We start from the raw sequence: 26,320 nt of genomic DNA, 5'->3' as shown, positions 1-26,320 counted from the left end.
TTGTTTTTCTGGGGTTTTATCTTGTTCCTTTATCTGGTACACAGCCCTCTGCCTTTTCATCTTGTCTATCTTTCTGTGAATGTGCTTTTTGTTCCACAGGCTGCAGGACTGTAGTTCTTCTTGCTTCTGCTGTCTGCTCCTGTGGACGAGGCTGTCTAAGAGGCTTCTGCAAGTTTCCTGATGGGAGGGACTGGTGGTGGGTTGATCTGGCTGTTGCTCAGGTGGGCAGAGTTCAGTAAAACTTTAATCCACTTGTCTGCTGATGGGTGGGGCTAGGTCCCCTCCCTGTTGGTTGTTTGGCCTGAGGCCACCCCAACCCGGAGCCTACCCAGGCTCTTTGGTGGGGCTCACACCAAGGAGTACTGCCCAGAACTTCTGCTGCCAGTGTCCTTGTCCTCACGGTGAGACAGAGCCACCTCCCGCCTCTGCAGGAGACCCTCCAACACTAGCAGGTAGCTCTGGTTCAGTCTCTATGGGGCCACTGCTCCTTCCCCTGGGTACCGATGCCCACACTACTTTGTGTGTGCCCTCCAAGGGTGCAGTCTCTGTTTCCCCCAGTCCTGTCAAAGTCCTGCAATCAAATCCCACCAGCCTTTGAAGTCTGATTCTCCAGGAAGTCCTCCTCCTGTTGCCAGACCCCCAGGTTTGGAAGCCTGACGTGGGGCTCAGAACCTTCACTCCAGTTGGTGGACTTCTGTGGAATAAGTGTTCTCCAGTTTGTGAGTCACCCACCAGCAGTTATGGGATTTGATTTTACTGTGATTGCACCCCTCCTACCATCTCATTGTGGCTTCTCCTTTGTCTTTGGATGTGGGGTATCTTTTTTGGTGAGTTCCAGTGTTTTCCCGTTGATGATTGTTCAGCAGTTAGTTGCGATTCTGGTGTTCTCACAAGAGGGAGTAAGAGCACATCCTTCTACTCCACGAACTTGAACCAATAGCTATCATCTTTCTTAATGAAGAAATATTTAATGTTAATGTCACTAGATGTGACATTTCCCTTTTATTGTACAGCTTGGTAAAGAGAATAAATATCATTAAATAAGAAAAAAAAATCTGGATGAAGACCAGCATGTCTGCTTTCATCTTTTCTGTTCAACACTATACTGGTAGTACTAGCCAGTTCAATAAGAAGACAAGGGGCTTCCCTGGTGGCGCAGTGGTTGAGAGTCCGCCTGCCAATGCAGGGGACACGGGTTCGTGCCCCGGTCTGGGAGGATCCCACATGCCGCAGAGCGGTTGGGCCCGTGAGCCATGGCCGTTGGGCCTGCGCGTCCGGAGCCTGTGCTCCACAACGGGAGAGGCCACAACAGTGAGAGGCCCGCATACAGCAAAAAAAAAAAAAAAAAAAAAAAAAAAAGAAGACAAGAAAATGAAATGAAAAGAATAGATTGGAAAGAAAGAAATGAAGCTGTTTTACTTGCAGACAATATAATCATGTGCATACAAGGTACCAAGAAAGCTACTAAATAACTACTTAAAAACAAATTTGGAAAAATTATGAATACAAGTTTAATATACAAAAATCAATAGTATATGTGCTAACTGTAAACAATTTGAAACTAAACACACAAAAAATTTCCATTTACAATATCATCAAAGAAAACTAAAACAATTAAGATAAATCTAACAAATGAATTACAAGACCTATACACTGAAAACTATATAATATCACTCCAAGAAATTAAAGAAAATCTAAATAAATGTAGAAACATACCATGCTCAGGGTTAGAAGGCTCAATGTTGTCAGGATCTCGATTCACCCAAAACTGATCTATACTGATAGTTCGATACTATCCTAATGAAAATACCAACATGCTTTTCTACACAAATTGGTAAGTTGAATATAAAATTTATACAGAAATGTAAAAGAACCTAGAATAGTCAAAACAATCTTAAGAAAGAACAAAGTTGGAGGGCTCTCACTTTCTGATATTAACCCTTCTATACAGCTTCAATCATCAAGACAGTATGGTTCTACTCTAAGGATTAAACTATTCATGGAACACAACACAGTGTCCAGAGATAGACCCATACACATATGCTTAATTGATTTTTGTCTAATGTATCAATTCAATTCAATAGGGAAAGGGAAGTCTTTTAAACAAAGTGCTAGAACAATTAGATAAACTATTATAATGTGTGTTTTCCAACACCGCCAAGCAATTAAGTCAATTCTGACAGTATCTACCTGGAGAGAGCATCAGATCCCATAGGTTAAGGGCTTAGTCCCAAAAGACTGCACCCAATTCAGATTCCAATCAGAAGTTCAGGCTATTACATGTGCTTCTGGGCTGACTGGCTATAAATGTGAGGTTCACATGACCCCCTCCTCAGGTTCAATTAAAAGCGTACCTCATTGTATCACACTTCACAGATATTGCATCTTTTACAAATTGAAAGTTTGTGGCAACCCTGCATCAAGCAAGTCTATCAGGACCATTTATCCAAGTGAGCATTTACTCACTCTGTGTCTCTGTGTCACATTTTGGTAATCCTTGCAATATTTCAAACTTTTTCATTATTATCATATTTGTTATTGTGATCTGTGATCACTGATCTTTCATGTTACTATTGCAAAAAGATTACGACTTGCTGAAGGCTCAGCTGATGGTTAACACTTTTTAGCAATAAAGTATATTTTAATTAAGGTATGCACTTTTTTTCTTTTTAGACATAATGCTATTGCACACTTAATAGACTAAAGTATAATGGAAACGTAACTCTCATGTGCACTTGGAAACAAAAAAGTTTATGCAACTGCTTTATTGTGGTATCCCCTTCACTGCAGTGGTCTGGAACCAAACCCACAATATCTGAGGTTGCCTGTATTTCACTAGAGCAGCTCACAGAACTCAGAGAAATGTTTACTTACATTTACCAGTTTATTATAAAGGGTATTATAAAGGATACAGATGAACGGCCAGATGAAGAGGTAAATACAAGGTTCAGAAGGGCCCTGAGCACAGGAGCTTCTGTCCCCATGGAACTAGAGTACACAACCCACCCAGCATGTGTGTCTGTTTTACAACCCAGAAGCTCATCGAATCTTGTTGTTCAAGAATTTTCATAGAGTTTAATCTGCAGCCCACCCCACTTCCCCTTCCCAGAGGTCAGTAGGAGAGGCTGAAAGTTCTAACCCTCTAAATACTCGGCCTTGCTGGTGACCAGTCCCATCCTGAGGCTATCTAGGGGTCCTACCCCAAGTCACCTCACTAGCATGAACTAGCAGGTGTGCTCAAAAAGAGGCTCCTTATGAATGACAAAGGACAATCCTATCACTTAGGAAATTCCAAGGGTTTTAGGAGCTTTGTGTCAGGACCCAAGGACAAAGAATAAATATATTTCCTATTATGACACAATATGAAAAAATATAAACCTTGATCATTATTATCTCACTTCATACAATGGGATATACAAGCCAGACCTGTAAAATTTAAAGGTAAAAATATACACGAGAATATCTTTACAACCTTGGGGTAGACAAAGGCAAAGATTTCTTAGAGAGGGCAGAAAAAGCACTAAGCATTAAGAAAAAAAAATTGGGGGGGGGATAAATTGGATTTCACAAAAATTTAAAACTTCAGCTCATCACAAGGCAAGCCACAGACTGGGAGGAATATTCCCAATACATGTATCTGACAATGGACTCATAACCAGAATATATTAAAACTCTTGCAACTCAATTACAAGAAGAAAAATGAGCCAAAAAAAAAAGAGTGAAAGACTTGAACATACACTTCATGAAAGAAGATACAGCAATATCTAACATGTACATGAACAGGGGCTTAACATCACTGACCATCAGGGAAGCACAAATTAAAACCATCAGAAGATATCATTTTATACCCACAAGTGAACAGAATGACCACACCAAACATTGACAAAGATGTGAACAACTGGAACTCTTATGAACACTTGTACAAGTATTTATAGCAGCATTATTCATAATGGCCAAAAACTGGAGACTACCTAAATGTCTATCAACAGAAGAATAGCTAAAACAATATTGGGTTATATTCATGCAAAGGAATACTACTCAGCAATAAAAAGGACTCAGCTACTGATACATGCAACAAGGATGACTTCAAAAGCATTAGACTAAGAAAAAGAAACCAGATACAAAAGGCTATATACTATAAGGTTCCCTTTATATGAAGTATAGGAACATGTAAAACTCATTTTGGTGATAGAAATCACAACAATCATGGCCTATGGGTGTGGGACTGACTACAAGAGAGCCCAAGGAAACTTTCTAGGGGAATAGAAATGTCCTCTATCTTGATTGGGGTATGGTTACACAGTCATATATGTTTATCAAAAATCACTGAACTCCACATATAAGATCTGTGAATCCTATTATAAGTTTAACTCAGTAAATTAAAAGAAAGAGGGAAAAAAACTTTAAAAAAGATTCCAGTTCAAGATGGCAGACCTATCACAAGTATTTATCATCTCCCCACAAAATAGTAACTGGGAAGGGACAGGAGAAGAGCTTCTGGAACATTGGTATTCTATTTATCTTGTCCTGAATGATGAGTATAAAGGTGTTTTCACTTTGGGATAATCCATCTATCTGGACACTTATGATCTGTACCTTCTTCTACATATGTGTTATATTCAATTTTTTTAATCAGCCAATGAACCAGGTACCCTCTACAATCCACTGCTATATAGAGCATCTATCCAGCTACTATATTTTCAACAAAGGATGTTAAATTTACCAAATGCTGGTCTGCTTTCTAAAGCAAAACAAAAACAAAACACTCCTTAATTAATAGCTCAGATGATTAGCACTGGTCACGGTATGATCCAAAAATATCAGCTTTCAGCTCTTATTAAAATGTGCAGATGACAGAAGCAGCTTTACAAAAGACTGTATGGCAAACATGCAGTCCAATATCCTAATATCCTAGAGGATACTCTAGGTATCCTCTAAGTATCCCAATAAAATAAGTAATGGGGCTTCCCTGGTGGCGCAGTGGTTGAGGGTCCGCCTGCCAATGCAGGGGACACGGGTTCATGCCCCGGTCCAGGAAAATCCCACATGCCGCGGAGCGGCTGGGCCCGTGAGCCATGGCCATTGAGCCTGCGTGTCCGGAGCCTGTGCTCCCCAACGGGGGAGGCCGCAACAGTGAGAGGCCCACATACCGCAAAAAAAAAAAAAAAAAAAGTAATGGATTCATTTTCTCGCCCGATATTCATTCTGATATTTTGTAGTATGTTTGCTAAAAATGTATCTTCAGCATTTTTCAGAATAAACTGTGACTTTTATATGATTTATGTGCCAGCGAGTCAAACTGCCACATCTCCAGTAGGTCCTCTGCCAAACTACCAAATTCCCTAAAATTTTTTTTTTTTTTTTTTTTTGCGGTACGCGGGCCTCTCACTGTTGGGGCCTCTCCCATTGCAGAGCACAGGCTCCAGACGCGCAGGCTCAGTGGCCATGGCTCACGGGCCCAGCCACTCCGCGGCATGTGGGATCTTCCCGGACCGGGGCACGAACCCACGTCCCCTGCATTGGCAGGTGGACTCTCAACCACTGCACCACCAGGGAAGCCTCCTAAATATTTTTTAAGCTGAGCATTTAATAAATGTTGAGAAAAATAATGAATTAAATCAGACGATTGAAGTGTTGAGAGCCTGGTTAAACTCAGAAATCAAAAATGTATGATGCCAGGAATTAACACAAGTATTCTACATTCTCCAACAGTACTCAGCAGTAGATACAAAAGGCTGGGTTATGGTGGGACATTGAGAATACAGAATTGGCATCCTGCCTCCTCTTCCCTTCCCCAACACCCCACAAAATAAAAAAATAATATACTCTGGTTCCTTCAGACTTTTGATCTTCTCACCTCTGGTCTCAAAAAGTTTTCTTTGTTTATAAAAGCAGGTACTAAATCTAAGTGTGAGCTTCAGGTGCAGTCTTTCTGTAGCCTAATTATTCGAACTGTCAGGTTTAATCTCATTCTGTGGGAAACTCCCTTTGCCCCTCTCCTGACGGCAGGTACACACTTGCTCTCTCTCTTCCAGGCTCAGGGGCTCATTTGCAGATGCTTTTGTCACCTGTTGGAATCTGAGATTTAAAAGGATCCCTGAGATTTAAAAAGGACAGAAAAGAGAGAACTTGCTCACCCCTTGCTGGGCACAGGCTATGGGGATTCTATATCTCTGAGCTAGGATCACCAACCCTTGGCCTGGACTTCTGTGTCTCTTCTCACTGACTTGGATCTCTAAGTGTCTGATCACTGTGGAAAGTGGAAGTACTTCCATCTTCTTGTGGCCATCCATAAAGACTTAGGAGGAATTCTGAATCATTTCCTGTTGAGAATTCTAACACTAACATAGGACGGGGGAAATTAATATTGTCAATGAGAAAATGTTGCCTGCCATATCAGTAAACAAGGATGTTGCAGCCATCAAGCCATCACATTACCGCCTCCCTGACAGTTAGTCCTGAGGGAACTCAGGATAGAAACAGGATGCCCCCCATCTAGCAGTCAGCTGCTGCAGCCACCCCTGATGGTGCACCCTGAGGAAACTCAGGATGAGAAAGCACAGGATACTGGCCCCAGATAACCGAGGGCCCCAGATATCAAAGGAAGGATTTCAACAGGCCCAAACTCTTGCATCCTCCCATACATAGACAAGCGCTAAATTCCTTAATTTGAGATATATGATTTTCTTAAATTAAGAGTAATCTTTTGATGTTCTGACTACCTGTCTTTGCTGCAAAAACTCTTATATACCCTGGCCCCTCCCTTACCTCTTCGAAGCAGTCCCTTAGAGTTACCTGAGAGACTGCATCCTGGGATGAAGTCCTCAGTTTTGTCCGCCAAATAAAACATAATTCTCAACTTACAGGTTGCATAATTTTTTCAGTTGACAATATTAAAATCAAAATTCTCTTTCTGGTGTTTCCAAATTTCCATTGACTCTAACTTTAATTATAAACTGAATAAAGATTGTTTTAGAATTTCCTTAAAGAAAAAAACAAAAAAATTCTAGCTTAATCCACAGAAATAAAGGTCAAGATCACAAAGGAACTGGAATGGATGGGATCAGGAGTATAACTGAAATAACCAACTATGGGATCTGAGTGTGAAAGAGGAAGAAATGCAGCCAAGAGACTTAAACGTGCTGAGAAAATAGGAGGATTCTGGGACCAAAGATCAAAGAGCACATTTATCAGAACTCAAGCAGCAGAAAAAAGACAAGATGTTACAATGAAAAAAGAAGAGTTTCAGAGTTCAAGACATATTATATCTACTTACTTTCACAACTGGAAATGAATATAGGAATATCTATGATTAGAACTGCCAGCCTATGGCATGGTGCCTGACCCAGAGTAAAACATGAATAAATAAGGCGTAATTGTTATAAGTCAGTGGAGAAAATCCAAAGTACTTATAATATTTACCTAGAACATAATTAACTATAAATTCACAGTTACTAAGAAAAAATAAAATTTATTCCTATAAATAACATAGAGCTCATCTGATATTTTTAGATTATCCAGTCAACTGTTCTTTTCCTTAAGGACAAATTCAAGTTGATTGGACAGATACTATGTAAATAAATATGTAGCCATATGTACTCGGAGTAAAATAAAATTTCATTTTGTTCTGAAGCAATCTTAATCATAAGCACTGTGGTTTATAGAATTTTTTCTACATCTAAGGAATTTCTACACTGCCCTTATAACTCAGTATTGGCCACAATGAAATTAACCATAAATCTAAAGAAGGCAGATTACTTATAAAATAAATTTCCTTGCCTTGATGTAGACTCAAGAGTCTGAACAGAAAAACAGAATAATATAAAATAAGACATTAGATTTTAGTACTAATAAGCAACGGGAAAGATTCAATCATGTGACAGTGAAAGTTGGTCTTGGCGCCACACACCTCATTATAAATTCAGTATATCGACTGGGTTGTTTTGCAAAACATCTCAAACCTGACTGCAAATTTTAACGGCTCTCCAATCAGAAAATATTAACCACAGTGTGCCGATAATAAAATGATGCTTAATGCAATTTTCTTACCTGCCTCAACAGTTTCTCAATGGCTGACATTACCATAAGGCCTCTCCAAACAATGGGTGCAGTCTCTTCAATCAGGAAGCCCATGGACATACTGCAATGGGAAACCAAAAATACAACTAATTTATATAAGTTAATATTATTCTGAAAAGTAACATAAAGTAAAAAAGATATGCTCACCAAGCAATACCATAATTCAAAAGAGGCCGCATTAAGTTACCTGAAATAAGAAAAAAACATCTTTTAGAAGAGTAAGTCATTATACATAAACATATTGCCTGTTTTCTTATCAAAGAGTGTCAAATTAAAAATATAAATAAGCTACTCATATTGCTAGTCTTTCACTTCCAACTAATTCACCTCAATTTGCAACAGTTTAAACATTATACCAAGCATACAACTAATACACCCAATGGATGCAACATCTAAAAATAGATGGGATATAGTTTTATTAAGAAACACTTCATCTACTATTTTCAAATATTCTAAAAAAATAACCTCAGTAAGTAATTTTGTCCACCAGGTTTATTCATATATATTGATAAATAAATTATATACATATGCTTATCTAGTATGTGTATACAATGTATATTTGCAAACACACACACACAGTTATTTCTTTTCTTTACTTGAAATTTTGGAAAAATATATAAGAATCCAAAAAAAGTAACAAACTCTATTTCGTATCTCAACATAATAAAAGCCAGATGTGAAAAACCCACAACAAGCATCATACTCAATAGTAAAAGACTGAACATTTTTCCTCTAGGATCAGGAACAAGATAAGGATGCCCACTTTTGCCACTTTTATTCAACATAATACTGAAAGTTATAGCCAGAGCAATGAGGCAAGAAAAAGAAATAAACAGCATCCAAATTGGAAAGGGAGAAGTAAAGTTTTCTCTTCTCACAGATGTTATGATCTTATAAATAAAACCCTGAAGGTTCCATAAAAAACTACTGGAGCTAATAAATAAATCTGGTAAAGTAGAGGATACAAAGTCAAAATACTTCATTTCTATACACTAACAATGAACAATCTGAAAAGGAAATTATGAAAATCCCATTTATAACAACATCAAAAAGAATAAATACTTTGGAATTTACTTAATCAAGGAGGTAAAAGACTTGCAAAATGAAAACTACAAAACATTGCTGAAAGAAATTAAAGAAGACATAAACAAATGAAAACATATGCATGTTCATTAACTGGAAGACTTAATATTAAGATGTCAATACTACCCAAAGCCACCTACAGATTCAATGCAATCCCTATCAAAATGCTGATAATATTTCTTGCAGAAATAAAAAATCCATCCTAAAATTCATATGGTATCTCAAAGGATCCCAAATATGCAAATCAATCTTGAAAGAGATGAACACAGCTTGAGGACTCATACTTCCTTATTTCAAAGCTTACTACAAAGCTACAGCAATCAAAACAATGTGGTACTGGCATAAAGGTAGACATATAGGCCAATGAAACAGAATAGAGAGCCCAGAAATAAACCCTCACACACACAGTCAAACGATTTTTTCACAGAGAGGCCAAGATCATTCACTGGGGGAAAAGCTGGGAAAACTGTATATCCACATGCAAAAGAATGAAGTTGGACACTTACTTAACACCACAGACAAAAAATTAACTCAAAATGGATCAAAGGCCTAAATGTAAGAGCTAAAACTATAAAGCTCTTAGAAGAAAACACAGGGCAAGAGCTTCATGTCATTAGATTTGGCAAGGATTTCTTGGATACACACCAAAGACATAGGCAACAAAAGCAACAACAGACAAATTAGAGTTCATGAAAGGTTTTAAACGTTGTGCATCAGGAGATAATATCAACAGAGTGAAAAGGCAACCCAAAGAATGGGAGAAAATATTTGTAAATCATATATCTTATAGAGATTAATACCCAGAATAGAATATAGAGAGAACTCTTAAAACTCAACAACAAAATTCAAAAATGGGCAAAGGAAGTGAATAGACATTTCTCCAAGGAAGATATACAAATGGCCAATAAGCACATGAAAAAATGTTCAACATCAATGATCATTAGGGAAATGTGAATCAAAATTACAATGAGAGGCCACCTCACACTATTAGGATGGCTGCCATAAAAAAAAACCCACAGGAAATAACAACAGTTGGCAAGAATAGAGACAAATGGCAACCCTTGTGCACTGTCCATGGGAATGTAAAATGGAAATGTTATGGAAAATAATATGAGTTCCTCAAAAAATTAAAAATAGAATTACCATACAATCCAGCAATTCCACTTCTTGGTGGAACTGAAAGCAGGGATGAAAAAAGGATTGAAGGGTATCAGTGTCTTGAAGAGATATTTGTACACTCATGTTCACAGCAGCATTATTCACAATACCTAAAATGTGGAAACAACCCAAGTGTCCTTTAATGAATGAATGGATAAGCTAAACGTGGTATAGATATGCAATGGAATATTATTCAGCCTTAAAAAGGAAGAAAATTCTGACATATGCTACAACATGGATGAACCACGAGAACACTGCTAAGTAAAATAAGTCAGACACAAAAAGAAATACTGTATGATCCCCTTTATATGAGATACTGAAAATAGTCAAAATGATAGAGACAGAAAGTAGAATGGTGGTTGCCAGAGGCAGGGGAAAGTAGCAATGGAGAGCTACTGTTTAATGGATAGGGTGTTTTGGTTTTACAAGATGAAAAGAAGTATGGAGGTAGATAGTGGTGATGGCTGCACAACATTATGAATGTATTTAATACCACTGAATTGTACACTTAAAAATGGTTAAGAAGGTAAATTTATTTATTTATTATTTTTTTATTGCGGTATGCGGGCCTCTCACTGTTGTGGCCTCTCCCGTTGCGGAGCACAGGCTCTGGATTCACAGGCTCAGCGGCCATGGCTCATGGGCCCAGCCGCTCTGGATTCACAGGCTCAGCGGCCATGGCTCATGGGCCCAGCCGCTCTGTGGCATGTGGGATCTTCCCGGAACAGGGCACAAACCCGTGTCCCCTCCATCGGCAGGTGGACTCTTAACCACTGTGCCACCAGGGAAACCCAGAAGGTAAATTTTATGTTATGTTTTTTACCACAGTAAAAGAAAAAAAAACCTCTACTTTGTATTGAGACAGTAAATTGTATTAATCTCAAAAGAGAAAACCAATGTACTGCTTATGCTCAATACAAAACAAAGAAAATACACTTCACATAGCAAAAGGTTATTATAAAATATAGTTTCTTTTATCAGACTATCTGTGTAGCCACGTCCCCAGTCATTCTTGCTACCATATCCTAGTTCTTCACCATAACAAAGTACACTAGAAGCCCTCTCACCTTACGTAACTTGGACTAGTATTAGGCTAAAGGTTTATGGCAAAATCATAAAAATCTAGCAGAATTACATATTCAGGTTTTATCATATGTTCTTTAGGTTCTCTCTCCTCTTTAAAGAAACTGAAATTTAAAATTATGATAAAGCATACAGGCATGGTTTATATAAGAAATCCATTACTGAACTCTATTCACTGGATTCCCTACACACAAAAAAAGCTATGGCCCGGGCTTCCCTGGTGGCGCAGTGGTTGAGAGTCCGCCTGCCAATGCAGGGGACGCGGGTTCGTGCCCCGGTCTGGGAGGATCCCACGTGCCGCGGAGCGGCTGGGCCCGTGAGCCATGGCTGTTGAGCCTGTGTGTCCGGAGCCTGTGCTCCGCAACGGGAGAGGCCGCAACAGTGAGAGGCCCATGTAACGCAAAAAAAAAAAAAAAAAAAAAGCTATGGCCCTTCATTAAAAGATTGGTGAATAAGTATGCATTTTTATGTTCCAAGCTAAAATAAAATGTTTAAGAATATATATACTTTTTAATGGTTTCCCTCTTTAACTTCTGACTAAACTAACAAGCTCAACTCCCCCATAGATAATTTTTTTTTTTCCTGTGGTACGCAGGCCTCTTGCCGTTGTGGTCTCTCCTATTGCGGAGCACAGGCTCCAGACGCGCAGGCTCAGCGGCCATGGCTCATGGGCCCAGCCGCTCTGTGGCATGTGGGATCTTCCCAGACCGGGGCATGAACCCATGTCCCCTGCATTGGCAGGCGGATTCCCAACCACTGCGCCACCAGGGAAGCCCCCTCATAGATAATTTGATAGCAATATTCTTTTCCACGTAACTAACTTTGTCAATTCTTTCCAAAGCATCCAAGTTAAATTTACAGAGAAATAACTTTCCTCCATTGTGCTCTGCACAGTTTTCTACTTTCCATCTTCTCCAATAACAAATGCATACCAATTAAAAAGTCAAGTAGTACTATAAAAATTATTACCAAATGTCAATAATCCCCCAGCACTGTCGCATTTCTTACTCCCCAGAGCCAACAACTATTAGTTGATTTTTTTAACTTCTTATGAATTAATCTTAGGCTTACAGAAAGTTGCAAGTATAGCCAGAGTCCTCATATACCCTTCACCTAGCTTTCCCTAATGTTAATATTTTATATAACCATAGTACAATTATCACAACCAGGAAACTAATGTTGATACAATACAATTAGCTAATCTACCAAACCAAGAGTTTGACAATTTTTAGTTATCTCATGACATATTAAAGTATTTAGCTCTTTTTCACAAACACAGGCACGCTTTTCATGCACCCATCTTCCCAAATGCAATATCACTATTTTTATTAGATATCATGTAAATGTTATTAATAGCTGAGCAATATAGCACACAATATTATTTTTCCTTTCTCTCCCTGAACTGATAAGAAGATCTTTGTGCATGTGTGTATGTGTTTCCTTCATTTTCTATGTACTTATTAGCAATTTGTTCCTGTTTTCCAGTTGTGCAAATATCAAATACATAAATCAAATGCACTAGGCATTTGAGTTCATCATCTTGAACAAGGCTCTGCTGTTCTGTCCCTTTATAATGTCTTTTGAATAACAGAAGTTTTTACGTTTTATGTAATCAAATTAATCAGTTTTTTCCGTTATGGTCTATCCTTATTGGGTCTTGTTTAAGAAAGCCTTTACTAATACAGTCATTCAGATCGCATCTTATATTGTCTTCTAAACCTTCATAGTTTTGCATTTTACATCTAAGTCCTTAAACCATCTTAAATTAATTTGTGTGTGTAATGTGAGGATCCACTACTTTATTTCCACGTGGATAATAAATTGTCCTACAATCAATAGTCTGCAATGCTAGCCTTGTCATAAATCAGGTTTCCATATATATATATAAGTCTGTTTCTGGACTATCTATTCGGTTCTACTAGTTTATCTGTCTATCCTTGAGCCAATACCAAACAGGGGGTATATACTGCAGTTTTATAATAAGCCCCCTTATATGGCAGCACAAGTCCCCTGTGTTTTCTCTCTCTTCAAGAGTGTCTTACCTTTTCACAGGCCCTTTGCTAACCTTTATAATTTGTAAATTCAACTTGGTCATCACTTTCGACAAGTGGACTTCTGACTGGATTTGCAAGACTATTAGGAGGAACTAAGATTTTTACAAAATTTAGTCTTCCTATCCATGAACATCATTTGTTTTCCAATTATTGACATTTTGAAAATCTTTCAATAAAATTTTAGAATTCTTTTCCTCTTGAAAGTTGTACATTTTCTTTGTTAGGTTTTTTCCGAGGTACCCTGTATTTCTTAAACTATTTGTATCTTTTTTTATGATCTATATGAAGTTTATTATAAAATTAACATAAATATCAATCTATATTAAAATCTATAGTTGATATAAAATGTGATATCATCCAGTATACACTCACCAAGGATTTGGCAAAAAAAATTATCAATGTTGATAAATAATAATAGCAACAATCAAGTCTGTCCTGATTCCTTCTAAATTCTTCTTCCACTTTTTAAACCCAAGGATATTCTTCAAAGTTTACACCATATTACTCTTTGTCCATATTAGTATACACCAAAATTCCAATTCGTGAGAGTATTCATTCACACACTCATTAGACAAAAATTTACTTTATGACTCCTAGGTGCTACAGACTGGGATAGGCCCTGGTAAAACATCAGTGAATGTCAGAGATATGGTCTGATGGAACTTAAACTCCAGCAGACAGGAGAGACAGTGGTCAAGTTTTAAAAAGGCTTATTCTGTCTGCATAGCCTATGAACGAAAAAATTTTTAACACTTTATTGGAGTATAATTGCTTTACATTGTTGTGTTAGTCTATGCTGTATAACAAAGTGAATCACCTATACATATACATATATCTCCATATCCAATCCCTCCTGTGTCTCCCTCCCACACTCCCTATCCCACCCCTCTAAGTGGTCAGAAAGCCCTGAGCTATGCAGCTGCTTCCAACTAGCTATCTATTTTACATTTGGTAGTGTATATATATCAATGATACTCTCTCACTTCGTCCTAGCTTACCCTTCCCCAACCCCATTTCCTCAAGTCCATTCTCTACATCTGCGTCTTTATTCCTGTCCTGCCCCTTGGTTCATCAGAACCATTTTTTTTTTCTTTGGATTCCATATATATGTGTTATCATACGGTATTTGTTGTTCTGACTTGCTTCACTCTGTACGACAAACTCTAGGTCCATCCACCTCACTACAAATAACTCAATTTCGTTTTCTTTTATGGCAGAGTAATATTCCATTGTGCATATGTGACACATCTTCTTTATACATTCATCTGTCAATGGACACTTAGGTTGATTCCATGTCCTGGCTATTGTAAATAGTGCTGCAATGAACACTGTGGCACATGACTCTTTGAATTGTGGTTTTCTCAAGGTATATGCCCAGTAGTGGGATTGCTGGGTCATAGGGTAGTTCTATTTTTAGTTTTTTAAGGAACCTCCATACTGTTCTCCATAATGGCTGTATGAATTTACATTCCCACCAACGGTGCAAGAGGGTTCCCTTTTCGCAACACACTCTCCAGCTTTATTGTTTGTAGATTTTTGATGATAGCCATTCTGACTGGTGTGAGATAATACCTCATTGTTGTTTTGATTTGCGTTTCTCTAATGATTAGTGATGCTGAGCATCCTTTCATGTATTTGTTGGCAATTTGTATATCTTCTTTGAAGAAATGTCTATTTAGGTCTTCTGCCCATTATTTGATTGGGTTGTTTGCTTTTTTCATATTCAGCTGCATGACCTGCTTGAATATATTGGAGAGTAATCCTTTGTCAGTTGCTTTGTTTGCAAATATTTTCTCCCATTCTGAGGGTTGTCTTTTCATCTTGTTTGTAGTCTCCTTTGCTGTGCAAAAGCTTTTAAGTTTCATTAGGTCCTATTTATTTATTTGTTTTTATTTCCATTTCTCTAGGAGATGGGTCAGAAAGGATCTTGCTGTGATATATGTCATAGAGTGTACTGCCACTGCTTTCCTCTAAGACTTGTATAGTGTCTGGCCTTACATTTAGGCCTTTAATCCATTTGAGTTTATTTTTGTGTATGGTGTTAGGGAGCATTCTAATTTCATTCTTTTACATGTAGCTGTCCAGTTTTCCCGGCACCACTTATTGAAAAGGCCGTCTTTACTCCATTGTATATTCTTGCCTCCTTTATCAAAGATAAGGTGACCATAGATGTGTGGATTTATCTCTGGGCTTTCTATCCTCTTCCATTGATCTATCTTTCTGTTTCAGGGCCAATAACATACTGTCTTGATTACTGTCCCTTTGTAGTACAGTCTTAACTCCAGGAGCCTGATTCCTCCAGCTCTGCTTTATGTTCTCAAGATTGCTTTGGCTATTTGGAGTCTTTTGTGTTTCCATACAAATTGTGAAATTTTTTGTTCTAGTTCTGTGAAAAATGCCATTGGTAGTTTGATAGGGATTGCATTGAATCTGTAGATTGCTTTGGGTAGAACAGTCATTTTTACAACATTGATTCTGCCAATCTAAGGACATGGTATATCTCTCCACCTCTTTGTATCATCTTTAATTTCTTTCAAAGTGTCCTACAGGTTTCTCCATACAGGTCTTTTGTCTCCTTAGGTAGGTTTAGTGCTAGGTATTTTATTCTTTTTGTTGCAATGGTAAATGGGAGTGTTTCTTTAATTTCTCTTTCAGATTTTTCATCATTAGTGTATAGGAATGCAAGAGATTTCTGTGCCTTAATTTTGTATCCTGCTATTTTACCAAATTCAATGATTACCTCTAGTAGTTTTCTGGTGGCATCTTTAGGATTCTCTATGTATAGTATCATGTCACCTGCAGACAGTGACAGCTTTACTTCTTCTTTTCCAATTTGGATTCCTTCTATTTCTTTTTCATCTCTGATTGCTGTGGCTAAAACTTCCAAAACTAGGTTGAATAATAGTGGTGAGAGTGGGCAACCTTGTCTTGTTCCTGATCTTAGTGGAAATGATTTCAATTTTTCACCACTAAGAATGATGATGGCTGCGGGTTTGTCATATATGGCCTTTATTATGTTAAGTTCCCTCTGTGCCTACTTTCTGTACGATTTTTGTCATAAATGGGTGTTGAATTTTGTCACAAGCTTTTTCTGCATCTATTGAGATGATCATATGGTTTTTATCCTTCAATTTGTTAATATGGTGTATCACACTGATTGATTTCCATATATTGAAGAATCCTTGCATTCCTGGGATAAACCCCACTTGATCATGGTGTATGATTCTTTTAATGTGCTGTTGGATTCTGTTTGCTAGTATTTTGTTAAGGATTTTTGCATCTATGTTCATCAGTGATATTGGCCTGTAGTTTTTTTGTTTGTGACATCCTTGTCTGGTTTTGGTATCAGGGTGATGGTGGCCTCATAGAATGAGTTTGGGAGTGTTCCTCCCTCTGCCACATTTTGGAAGTGTTTGAGAAGGATAGGTGTTAGCTCTTCTCTAAATGTTTGACAGAATTCACCTGTGAAGCCTTCTTGTTCTGGGCTTTTGTTTGTTGGAAGATTTTAAATCAGAGTTTCAGTTTCAGAGCTTGTGATTGGTCTGTTCATAATTTGTATTTCTTCCTAGTTCACTCTTGGAATGTTGTGCTTTTTAAGAATTTGTTCACTTTTTCCAGGTTGTCCACTTTATTGGCATATACTTGCTTGTAGTAATCTCTCTTGATCCTTTTAATTTCTGAAATGTCAGTTGTTACTTCTCCTTTTTCATTTCTAATCCTGTTGATTTGAGTCTTCTCCCTTTCTTTCCTGATGGCTAACAGTTTATCAATTGTCTTTATCTTCTCAAGGAAGCAGCTTTTAGGGGGATTTGAGAAGATGGTGGAAAAGTAAGATGTGGAGATCACCTTTCTCCCCACAAATACATCAGAAATACATCTACACGTGGAACTGCTCCTATACAACACCCACTGAACACTGGCAGAAGACCTCAGACATCCCAAAAGGCAAGAAACTCACCACGTACGTGAGTAGGGCAAAAGAAAAAACAGAGACAAAAGAATAGGGACAGGACCTGCACCAGTGGGAGGGAGCTGTGAAGGAGGAAAGGTTTCCACACACTAGGAAGCACCTTTGCAGGCGGAAACAAAGGGTGGCAGAGGGGGGAGCTTCAGGGCCACGGAGGAGAGCACAGCAACATGGATGCAGAGGGCAAAGCGGAGAGATCCCCGCACAGAAGAGCGGTGCCAGGCAGCACTCACCAGCCCAAGAGGATTGTCTGCTCACCCGCTAAGGTGGGCGGAGGCTGGGAGCTGAGGCTCAGGCTTTGGTTGGATCGCAGGGAGAGGACTGTCGTTGGCTGCGTGAACACGGCCTAAAGGGGGCTAGTGCGCCACAGCTAGCGAGGAGGCAGTCCAGGAAAAAGTCAGGACCTGCCGAAGAGGCAAGAGACTTTTTGTTCCCTCTTTGTTTCCTGGTGCATGAGGAGAGGGGAATAAGAGTGCTGCTTAAAGGAGCTCCAGCAACGGGTGCAAGCTGCAGCTATCAGCGAGGACCCCAGAGACGGGCATGAGACACTAAGGCTGCGGCTGCAGCCACCAAATGCCTGTGTGCGAGCACAGGTCACTATCCACACCTCCCCTCCCAGGAGCCTCTGCAGCCCACCACTGCCAGGGTCGTGTGACCCAGGGACAACTTCCCGGGGAGAACACACAGCACGCCTCAGGCTGCTACAATGTCACGCCAGCCTCTGCCGCTGCAGGCTTGCCCCACATCCGCACCCCTCCCTCCCCCCGGCCTGAGTGAGCCAGAGCCCCCGAGTTAGCTGCTCCTTAAACCCTGTCCTCTCTGAGTGAAGAACAGACGCCCTCAGGCAACCTACAAGCAGAGGTGGGTCCAAATCCAAATCTGAACCCCGGGAGCTGTGCGAAAAAAGAAGAGAAAGGGAAATTTCTCCCAACAGCCTCAGAAGCAGCGGATTAAAGCTCTCAATCAACTTGATGTACCCGCATCTGTGGAATACCTGAATAGACAATGAATCATCCCAATCTGAGGAGGTGGACTTTGGGGGCAAGATATATTATTTTTTCCCCTTTTCCTCCTTTTGTGAGTGTGTATTTGTATGCTTCTGTGTGAGGTTTAGTCTGTATAGCTTTGCTTTCACCATTTGTCCTACAGTTCTGTCGGTTTCATTTTCTTTTTTTTTGCTTGTTTTTTTACTTAAAGAATTTTTTTTTCTTAATAATTATTTTTTATTTTAATAACTTTATTTTATTTTATCTCACTTTATTTTATTCTCTTTGTTAATTTCTATTTTTTCTCCCTTTTACTCTGAGCCATGTGGATGAAAGGCTCTTGGTGCTCCAACCAGGCGTCAGGGCCGTGCCACTGAGGTGGGAGAGCCAAGTTCAGGACACTGGTCCACAACAGACCTCTGAGCTCCACATAATATCAAACGGTGAAAATCTCCCAGAGATCTCCATCTCACACCAAGACCCCCCTTCACTCGACAACCAGCAAGCTACAGTGCTGGACGCCCTATGCCAAACAACTAGCAAGTCAGGAACACAGCCCCATCTATTAGCAGAGAGGCTGCCTAAAATCATAATAATGTGACAGACACCCCCAAAACACACCACCAGACGTGGACCTGCTCAGCAGAAACACAAGATCCAGCCTCATCCACCAGAACACAGGCACTAATCCCCTCCACCATGAAGCCTACACAACCCACTGAACCAACCTTAGCCACTGGGGACAAACACCAAAAACAAAGGGAACTATGAACCTGCAGCCTGTGAAAAGGAGACCCCAACACACTACTATAAGCAAAATGAGAAGACAGAAAGACACACAGCAGATGGAGCAAAGTAAAAAGCCACCAAACGTAACAAACGAAGAGGAAATAGGCAGTCTACCTGAAAAGGAATTCAGAATAATGATAGTAAAGATGATCCACCATCTTGGAAATAGAGAAAATGCAAGAAACATATAACAAGGACCTAGAAGAACTAAAGAGGAAACAAGCAATGATGAACAACACAATAAATGAAATTAAAAATACTCTAGAAGGGATCAATAGTAAAATAACTAAGGCAGAAGAACAGATAAGTGACCTGGAAGATAAAATAGTGGAAATAACTACTGCAGAGGAGAATAAAGAAAAATGAATGAAAAGAACTGAGGACAGTCTCAGGGACGTCTGGGACAACATTAAATGCACCAACATTCGAATTATAGCGGTCCCAGAAGAAGAAGAGAAAAAGAAAGGGATTAAGAAAATATTTGAAGAGATTATAGTTGAAAACTTCCTTAATATGGGAAAGGAAATAGTTAATCAAGTCCTGGAAGCACAGAGAGTCCCATACAGCATAAATCCAAAGGAGAAACACGCCAAGACACATATTAATCAAACTATCAAAAAGTAAACATAAAGAAAACATATTAAAAGCAGCAAGGGAATAACAACAAATAACACACAAGGGAATCACCATAAGGTTAACAGCTGATCTTTCAGCAGAAACTCTGCAAGCCAGAAGGGAGTGGCAGGACATATTTAAAGTGATGAAGGAGAAAAACCTACAACGAATATTACTCTGCCCAGGAAGGATCTCATTGAGATTCCACAGAGAAATTAAAACCTTTACAGACAAGCAAAAGCTGAGAGAGTTCAGCACCACCAAACCAGCTCTACAACAAATGCTAAAGGAACTTCTCTAGGAAAGAAACACAAGAGAAGGAAAATACCTACAATAACAAATGCAAAACAATTAGGAAAATGGGAATAGGAACATACATATCAATAATTACCTTAAATGTAAATGGATTAAAGGCTCCCACCCAAAGAAACAGACTGGCTGAATGGATACAAAAACAAGACCCGTATATATGCTGTCTACAAGAGACCCACTTCAGACCTAGGGACACATACAGACTGAAAGTGAGGGGATGCAAAAAGATATTCCATGCAAATGGAAATCAAAAGAAAGCTGGAGTAGCAATTCTCATATCAGACAAAACAGACTTTAAAATAAAGACTATTGGGCCTCCCTGGTGGCGCGGTGGTTGAGAGACCGCCTGCCGATGCAGGGGATACGGGTTCGTGCCCCGGTCTGGGAGGATCCCGTGTGCCGCGGAGCGGCTGGGCCCGTGGGCCGTGGCCGCTGGGCCTGCGCGTCCGGAGCCTGTGCTCCGCAACGGGAGAGGCCACGGCGGTGAGAGGCCCGCATACCACAAAAAGAAAAAAAAAATAAAAATAAAATAAAGACTATTACAAGAGACAAAGAAGGACACTACATAATGATCAAGGGATTGATCCAATAAGAAGATATAACAATTGTAAATATTTATGCACCCAACACAGGAGCACCTCAATACATAAGGCAAATACTAACAGCCATAAAAGGGGAAATCGACACTAACACAATCATAGTAGGGGACTTTAACACCCCACTTTCACCAATGGACAGATCATCCAAAATGAAAATAAATAAGGAAACACAAGCTTTAAATGATACATTAAACACGATAGACTTAATTGATATTTATAGGACATTCCACCCAAAAACAACAGAATACACATTTTTCTCAAGTGCTCATGGAATATTCTCCAGGATAGATCATACCTCGGGTCACAAATCAAGCCTTGGTAAATTTTAAAAAATTGAAATCATATCAAGTATCTTTTCCTACCACAATGCTATGAGACTAGATATCAATTACAGGAAAAGATCTGTAAAAAATACAAACACATGGAGGCTAAACAATACACTACTGAATAACCAAGTGATCAATGAAGAAATCACAGGGGAAATCAAAAAATACCTAGAAACAAATGACAATGGAGACATGACAACCCAAAACCTATGGGATGCAGGAAAAGCATTTCTACGAGGGAAGTTTGAAGCAATACAACCCTACCTTAAGAAACGGGACACAGCTCAAATAAACAACCTAACCTTGCACCTAAAGCAGACAGAGAAAGAAGAACAAACAAACCCCAAAGTTAGCAGAAGGAAAGAAATCATAAAGATCACATCAGATATAAATGAAAAAGAAATGAAGGAAACGATAGCAAAGATCAATAAAATTGAAAGCTGGTTCTTTTAGAGGATAAACAAAATTAATAAACCATTAGCCAGACTCATCAAGAAAAAAAGGAAGACTCAAATCAATAGAATTAGAAATGAAAATGGAGAAGTAACAACTGACACTGCAGAAATACGAAGGCTCATGAGAGACTACTAGAAGCAACTGTATGCCAATAAAATGGACAACCTGGAAGAAGTGGGCAAATTCTTAGAAATGCACAACCTGCCGAGACTGAACCAGGAAGAAACAGAAAATACGAACAGACCAATTACAAGCAATGAAATTGAAACTGTGATTAAAAATCTCCCAACAAACAAAAGCCCAGGACCAGATGGCTTCACAGGTGGATTTTATCAAACATTTAGAGAAGAGCTAACACCTATCCTTCTCAAACTCTTCCAAAATATAGCAGAGGGAGGAACACTCCCAAACTCGTTCTACGAGGCAACCATCACCCTGATACTAAAACCAGACAAAGATGTCACAAAGAAAGAAAACTACAGGCCAATATCACTGATGAACATAGATGCAAAAATCCTCAACAAAATACTAGCAAACAGAATCCAACAGCACTTTAAAACGATCATACACCATGATCAAGTGGGGTTTATCAAGGAATGCAAGGATTCTTCAATATACACAAAACAATCAATGTGATAAACCATAGTGACAAATTGAAGGAGGAAAACCGTATGATCATCTCAATAGATGCAGAGAAAGCTTTTAACAAAATTCAACACCCATCTATGATAAAAACCCTCTATGTGGTAGGCATAGAGGTAGATTACCTCAACATAATAAAGGCCATAAATGACAAACGCACAGCCAACATCGTCCTCAGTGGTGAAAAAATGAAACCATTTCCACTAAGATCAGGAACAAGACAAGGTTGCCCATTCTCATCACTATTATTCAACATAGTTTTGGAAGTTTTAGCCACAGCATTCAGAGAAGAAAAAGAAATAAAAGGAATCCAAACTGGAAAAGAAGAAGTAAATCTGTCACTGTCTGCAGGTGACATGATACTATACATAGAGAATCCTAAAGATGCTACCAGAAAACTACTAGAGCTAATCAATGAATTTGGTAAAGTAGCAGGATACAAAATTAAGGCACAGAAATCTCTTGCATTCCTATACACAAATGATGAAAAATCTGAAAGTGAAATTAAGAAAACACTCCCATTTACCATTGCAACAAAAAGAATAAAATATCTAGGAATAAACCTACCTAAGGAGACAAAAGACCTGTATGCAGAAAATTATAAGACACTGATGAAAGAAATTACAGATGATACAAACAGATGGAGAGATATACCATATTCTTGGATTGGAAGAATCAACATTGAGAAAAGGAACCTATTTCCCAAAGCAATCTACAGATTCAATGCAATCCCTATCAAACAACCACTGACATTTTTCACAAAACTAGAACAAAAATTTCACAATTTGTATGGAAACACAAAAGACCCCGTATAGCCAAAGCAATCTTGAGAACAAAAAATGGAGCTGAAGGAATCAGGCTCCCTGATGTCAGACTATACTACAAGGCTACAGTAGTCAAGATAGTATGTTACTGGCACAAAAACAGTAATATAGATCAATGGAACAGGATAGACAGCCCAGAGATAAATACACGCACATATGGTCACCTTATCTTTGATAAAGGAGGCAAGAATATACAGTGGAGAAAAGACAGCCTCTTCAATAAGTGGTGCTGGGAAAACTGGACAGGCACATGTAACAGTATGAAATTAGAACACTCCCTAACACCATACACAAAAATAAAATCAAAATGGATTAAGGACCTAAATGAAAGGTCAGACACTATCAAACTCTTAGAGGACAACATAGGCAGAACACTCTATGACATAAATCACAGCAAGATCCTTTTTGACTCACCTCTTAGAGGAATGGAAATAAAAGCAAAAATAACAAATGGGACCTAATGAAACTTAAAAGCTTTTGCACAGCAAAGGAAACCATAAACAAGACCAAAAGACAACCCTCAGAATAGGAGAAAATATCTGCAAATGAAGCAGCTGACAAAGGATTAATCTCCAAAATTTACAAGCAGCTCAATAACAAAAAAAAAAAAACCCAATCCAAAAATGGGCAGAAGACCTCAATAGACATTTCTCCAAAGAAGATATACAGATTGTCAACAAACACATGAAAGAATGTTCAACATCATTAATCATTAGAGAAATGCAAATCAAAACTACAATGAGATTTCATCTCACACCGGTCAGAATGGCCATCATCAAAAAATCTACAAACAATAAATGCTGGAGAGGGTGTGGAGAAAAGGGAACCCTCTTGCACTGTCGGTGGGAATGTAAATTGATACAGCCATTATGGAAAACAGTATGGAGGTTCTTAAGAAACTAAAAATAGAACTACCATACGACCCAGCAATCCCACTCCTGGGCATATACCCTGAGAAAACCATAATTCAAAAAGAGTCATGTACCAAAATGTTCTTTGCAGCTCTATTTACAATAGCCAGGAGATGGAAGCAACCTAAGTGTCTATCGACAGATAAATGGATAAAGATGTGGCACATATATACAATGGAATATTACTCAGCCATAAAAAGAAACAAAATTGAGTTATTTGTAGTGAGGTGGATGGACCTAGAGTCTGTCATACAGAGTGAAGTAAGTCAGAAAGAGAAAAACAAATACTGTACGCTAACACATATATATGGAGTCTAAGAAAAAAAAGTCATGAAGAACCTAGGTGTCAGATGGGAATAAAGATACAGACCTACTAGAGAATGGACTTGAGGATATGGGGAGGGGGAAGGGTAAGCTGTGACAAAGTGAGAGAGTGGCATGGACATATATACACTACCAAACGTAAAATAGCTAGCTAGGGCTTCCCTGGTGGCGCAGTGGTTGAGAGTCCACCTGCCAATGCAGGGGACAGGGATTTGTGCCCCGGTCCAGAAACATCCCACATGCCGCAGAGCGGCTGGGCCCGTGAGCCATGGCCGCTGAGCCTGTGCGTCCAGAGCCTGTGCTCTGCAACGGGAGAGGCCACAGCAGTGAGAGGCCCACGTACCACCAAAAAAAAAAAAAAAAAAGCTAGTCGGAAGCAGCCGCATAGCACAGGGAGATCAGCTAGGTGCTTTGTGACCCACCCCCTAGAGGGGTGGGATAGGGAGGGTGGGAGGGAGGGAGATGCAAGAGGGAAGAGGTATGCTAACATATGTATATGTATAACTGATTCAGTTTGTTATAAACCAGAAACTAACACACCATTGTAAAGCAATTATATTCCAATAAAGATGTTAAAAAGAAGAAAGAAGCAGCTTATAGTTTTATTGATCTTTGCTATAGTTTCCTTCATTTCTTTTTCATTTATTTCTGATCTGATCTTTATGATTTCTTTCGTTCTGCTAACTTTGGGGTGTTTTTTTTTCTTCTTTCTCTATCTGCTTTAGGTGTAAGGTTGGGTTGTTTATTTGATATTTTTCTTGTTTCTTGAGGCAGGATTGTATTGCTATAAACTTCTCCCGTAGAACTGCTTTAGCTGCATCCCATAGGTTTTGGGCCGTAGTGTTTCATTGTCATTTGTACTATGAATGACATTTAAAGTCAAGTGGGAGGAGAAAGAAGTAAACACAGTCAATTATGAGATAACTGTTGTAAGATATAATCTTACAAATATGTAAACAAACTACACTTGGCCAATTAAATGAGGAATGCTTAATTCCAATTAAAGAGAATGGGACAAACTTATGAAGGAGGTGACACTTTAAAGAATAGGCTGAATCTTTTTTTTTCCATTTCTGTATAATTTTTTAAATTAGTTTTTATTGGAATATAGTTGCTTTACAATATTGTCTTAGTTTCTGCTGTACAGCCAAGTGTACACATACATATATCCCCACTTTTTTGGATTTCCTTCCCATTTAGGTCACCACAGAGCAATGAGTTCCCTGTTGTATCTTTTCTGAAGCTGCATTTTCTAACTCTTTACTGCTAGTATATAGAAATTTAATTTTCTTGTATATTAATCTTATATCTAGCCACCCTGCTAAATTCCTGTGTTCATTTTAATAACTGTTCTATAGATTTTTTAAAAATTTTATATGTAAATAATTATATTTTCTTTAAATAATGACAGTTTGCTTCTTTTATTTAATTTCTTATTCATGTATGTTATGTGTTTGAACTTATTTTGCAGGTTAGGAGTGCCTGTATAATGTTAAATAAAAGCTGTGAAACCAGCCTCCTTCTCTTAGTCATAATTTTAAATGGAATGTTTTTAATAGTTCACCAGTGAGTATGATTCTTGCTGTATAGTTTTTAGAGATACACTGTATCAGGTTAAATAAAATTCCCTTTTATACCTAGTTGGAGAAGAGTTTTAATCCTAAGTGGTTGCTGGGTTTTGTAGGATGTTTTTTTGGCATGTTTCTGAATTATAATAAACTATAATATACTTTTTCTCCTTTAAGCCACTAAAATGGTGAGTTAAATTAACACATTTTTTCTAATGCTGAACCAAAGTTGCTTCTCTGTATTAAATCCAGTTTAATCACAGTAGAGTTGTTTAATACAATGCTGAATTTGGGTTCCTAATATTTACTTAAGTCTTTTTACATACATTAATTAGGGAGACTGTCCTGTAATTTTCCCTTTTCATTCTAGCCTTCTAAGGTTTAACTAGTCTCATAAACTAAGTTGTAAAGTATTATATATTTTTCTATTCTATGAGTGAGTTTGTTTAAGACTGAAATTACTAGTTTGTGTTGGCTTGCTATCTTCATGGTAATAAGATTTTTAAATACTGATTCCATTTTTAATAAGTATGCAATAATCTAG

General features: G+C 38.5%; 1 protein-coding gene across 9 annotated transcripts in view; it reads right to left on the bottom strand.

Moving 5' to 3' along the window:
- The window catches only part of NUBPL (NUBP iron-sulfur cluster assembly factor, mitochondrial), a 351,028-nt gene that overhangs the window by 143,792 nt on the left and 180,916 nt on the right, over nt 1–26,320 (bottom strand). For all 9 annotated transcript variants that reach the window (XM_081229690.1, XM_081229694.1, XM_081229691.1 and 6 more), the window contains 2 exons: nt 8,227–8,266; nt 8,050–8,140 (listed from right to left, as the gene is read on the bottom strand). In XM_081229690.1, coding sequence (XP_081085816.1) covers nt 8,050–8,140; nt 8,227–8,266 — 131 coding nt within the window. The remainder of the gene's footprint in view (nt 1–8,049; nt 8,141–8,226; nt 8,267–26,320) is intronic.

This window comes from Mesoplodon bidens (genome assembly GCF_964165515.1).
Source record: "Mesoplodon bidens genome assembly, chromosome: 3".
NCBI lineage: Eukaryota > Metazoa > Chordata > Mammalia > Artiodactyla > Ziphiidae > Mesoplodon > Mesoplodon bidens.
The sequence above is the reverse complement of the archived record's forward strand: the minus strand, read 5'-3'. Positions and strand labels throughout refer to the sequence as shown.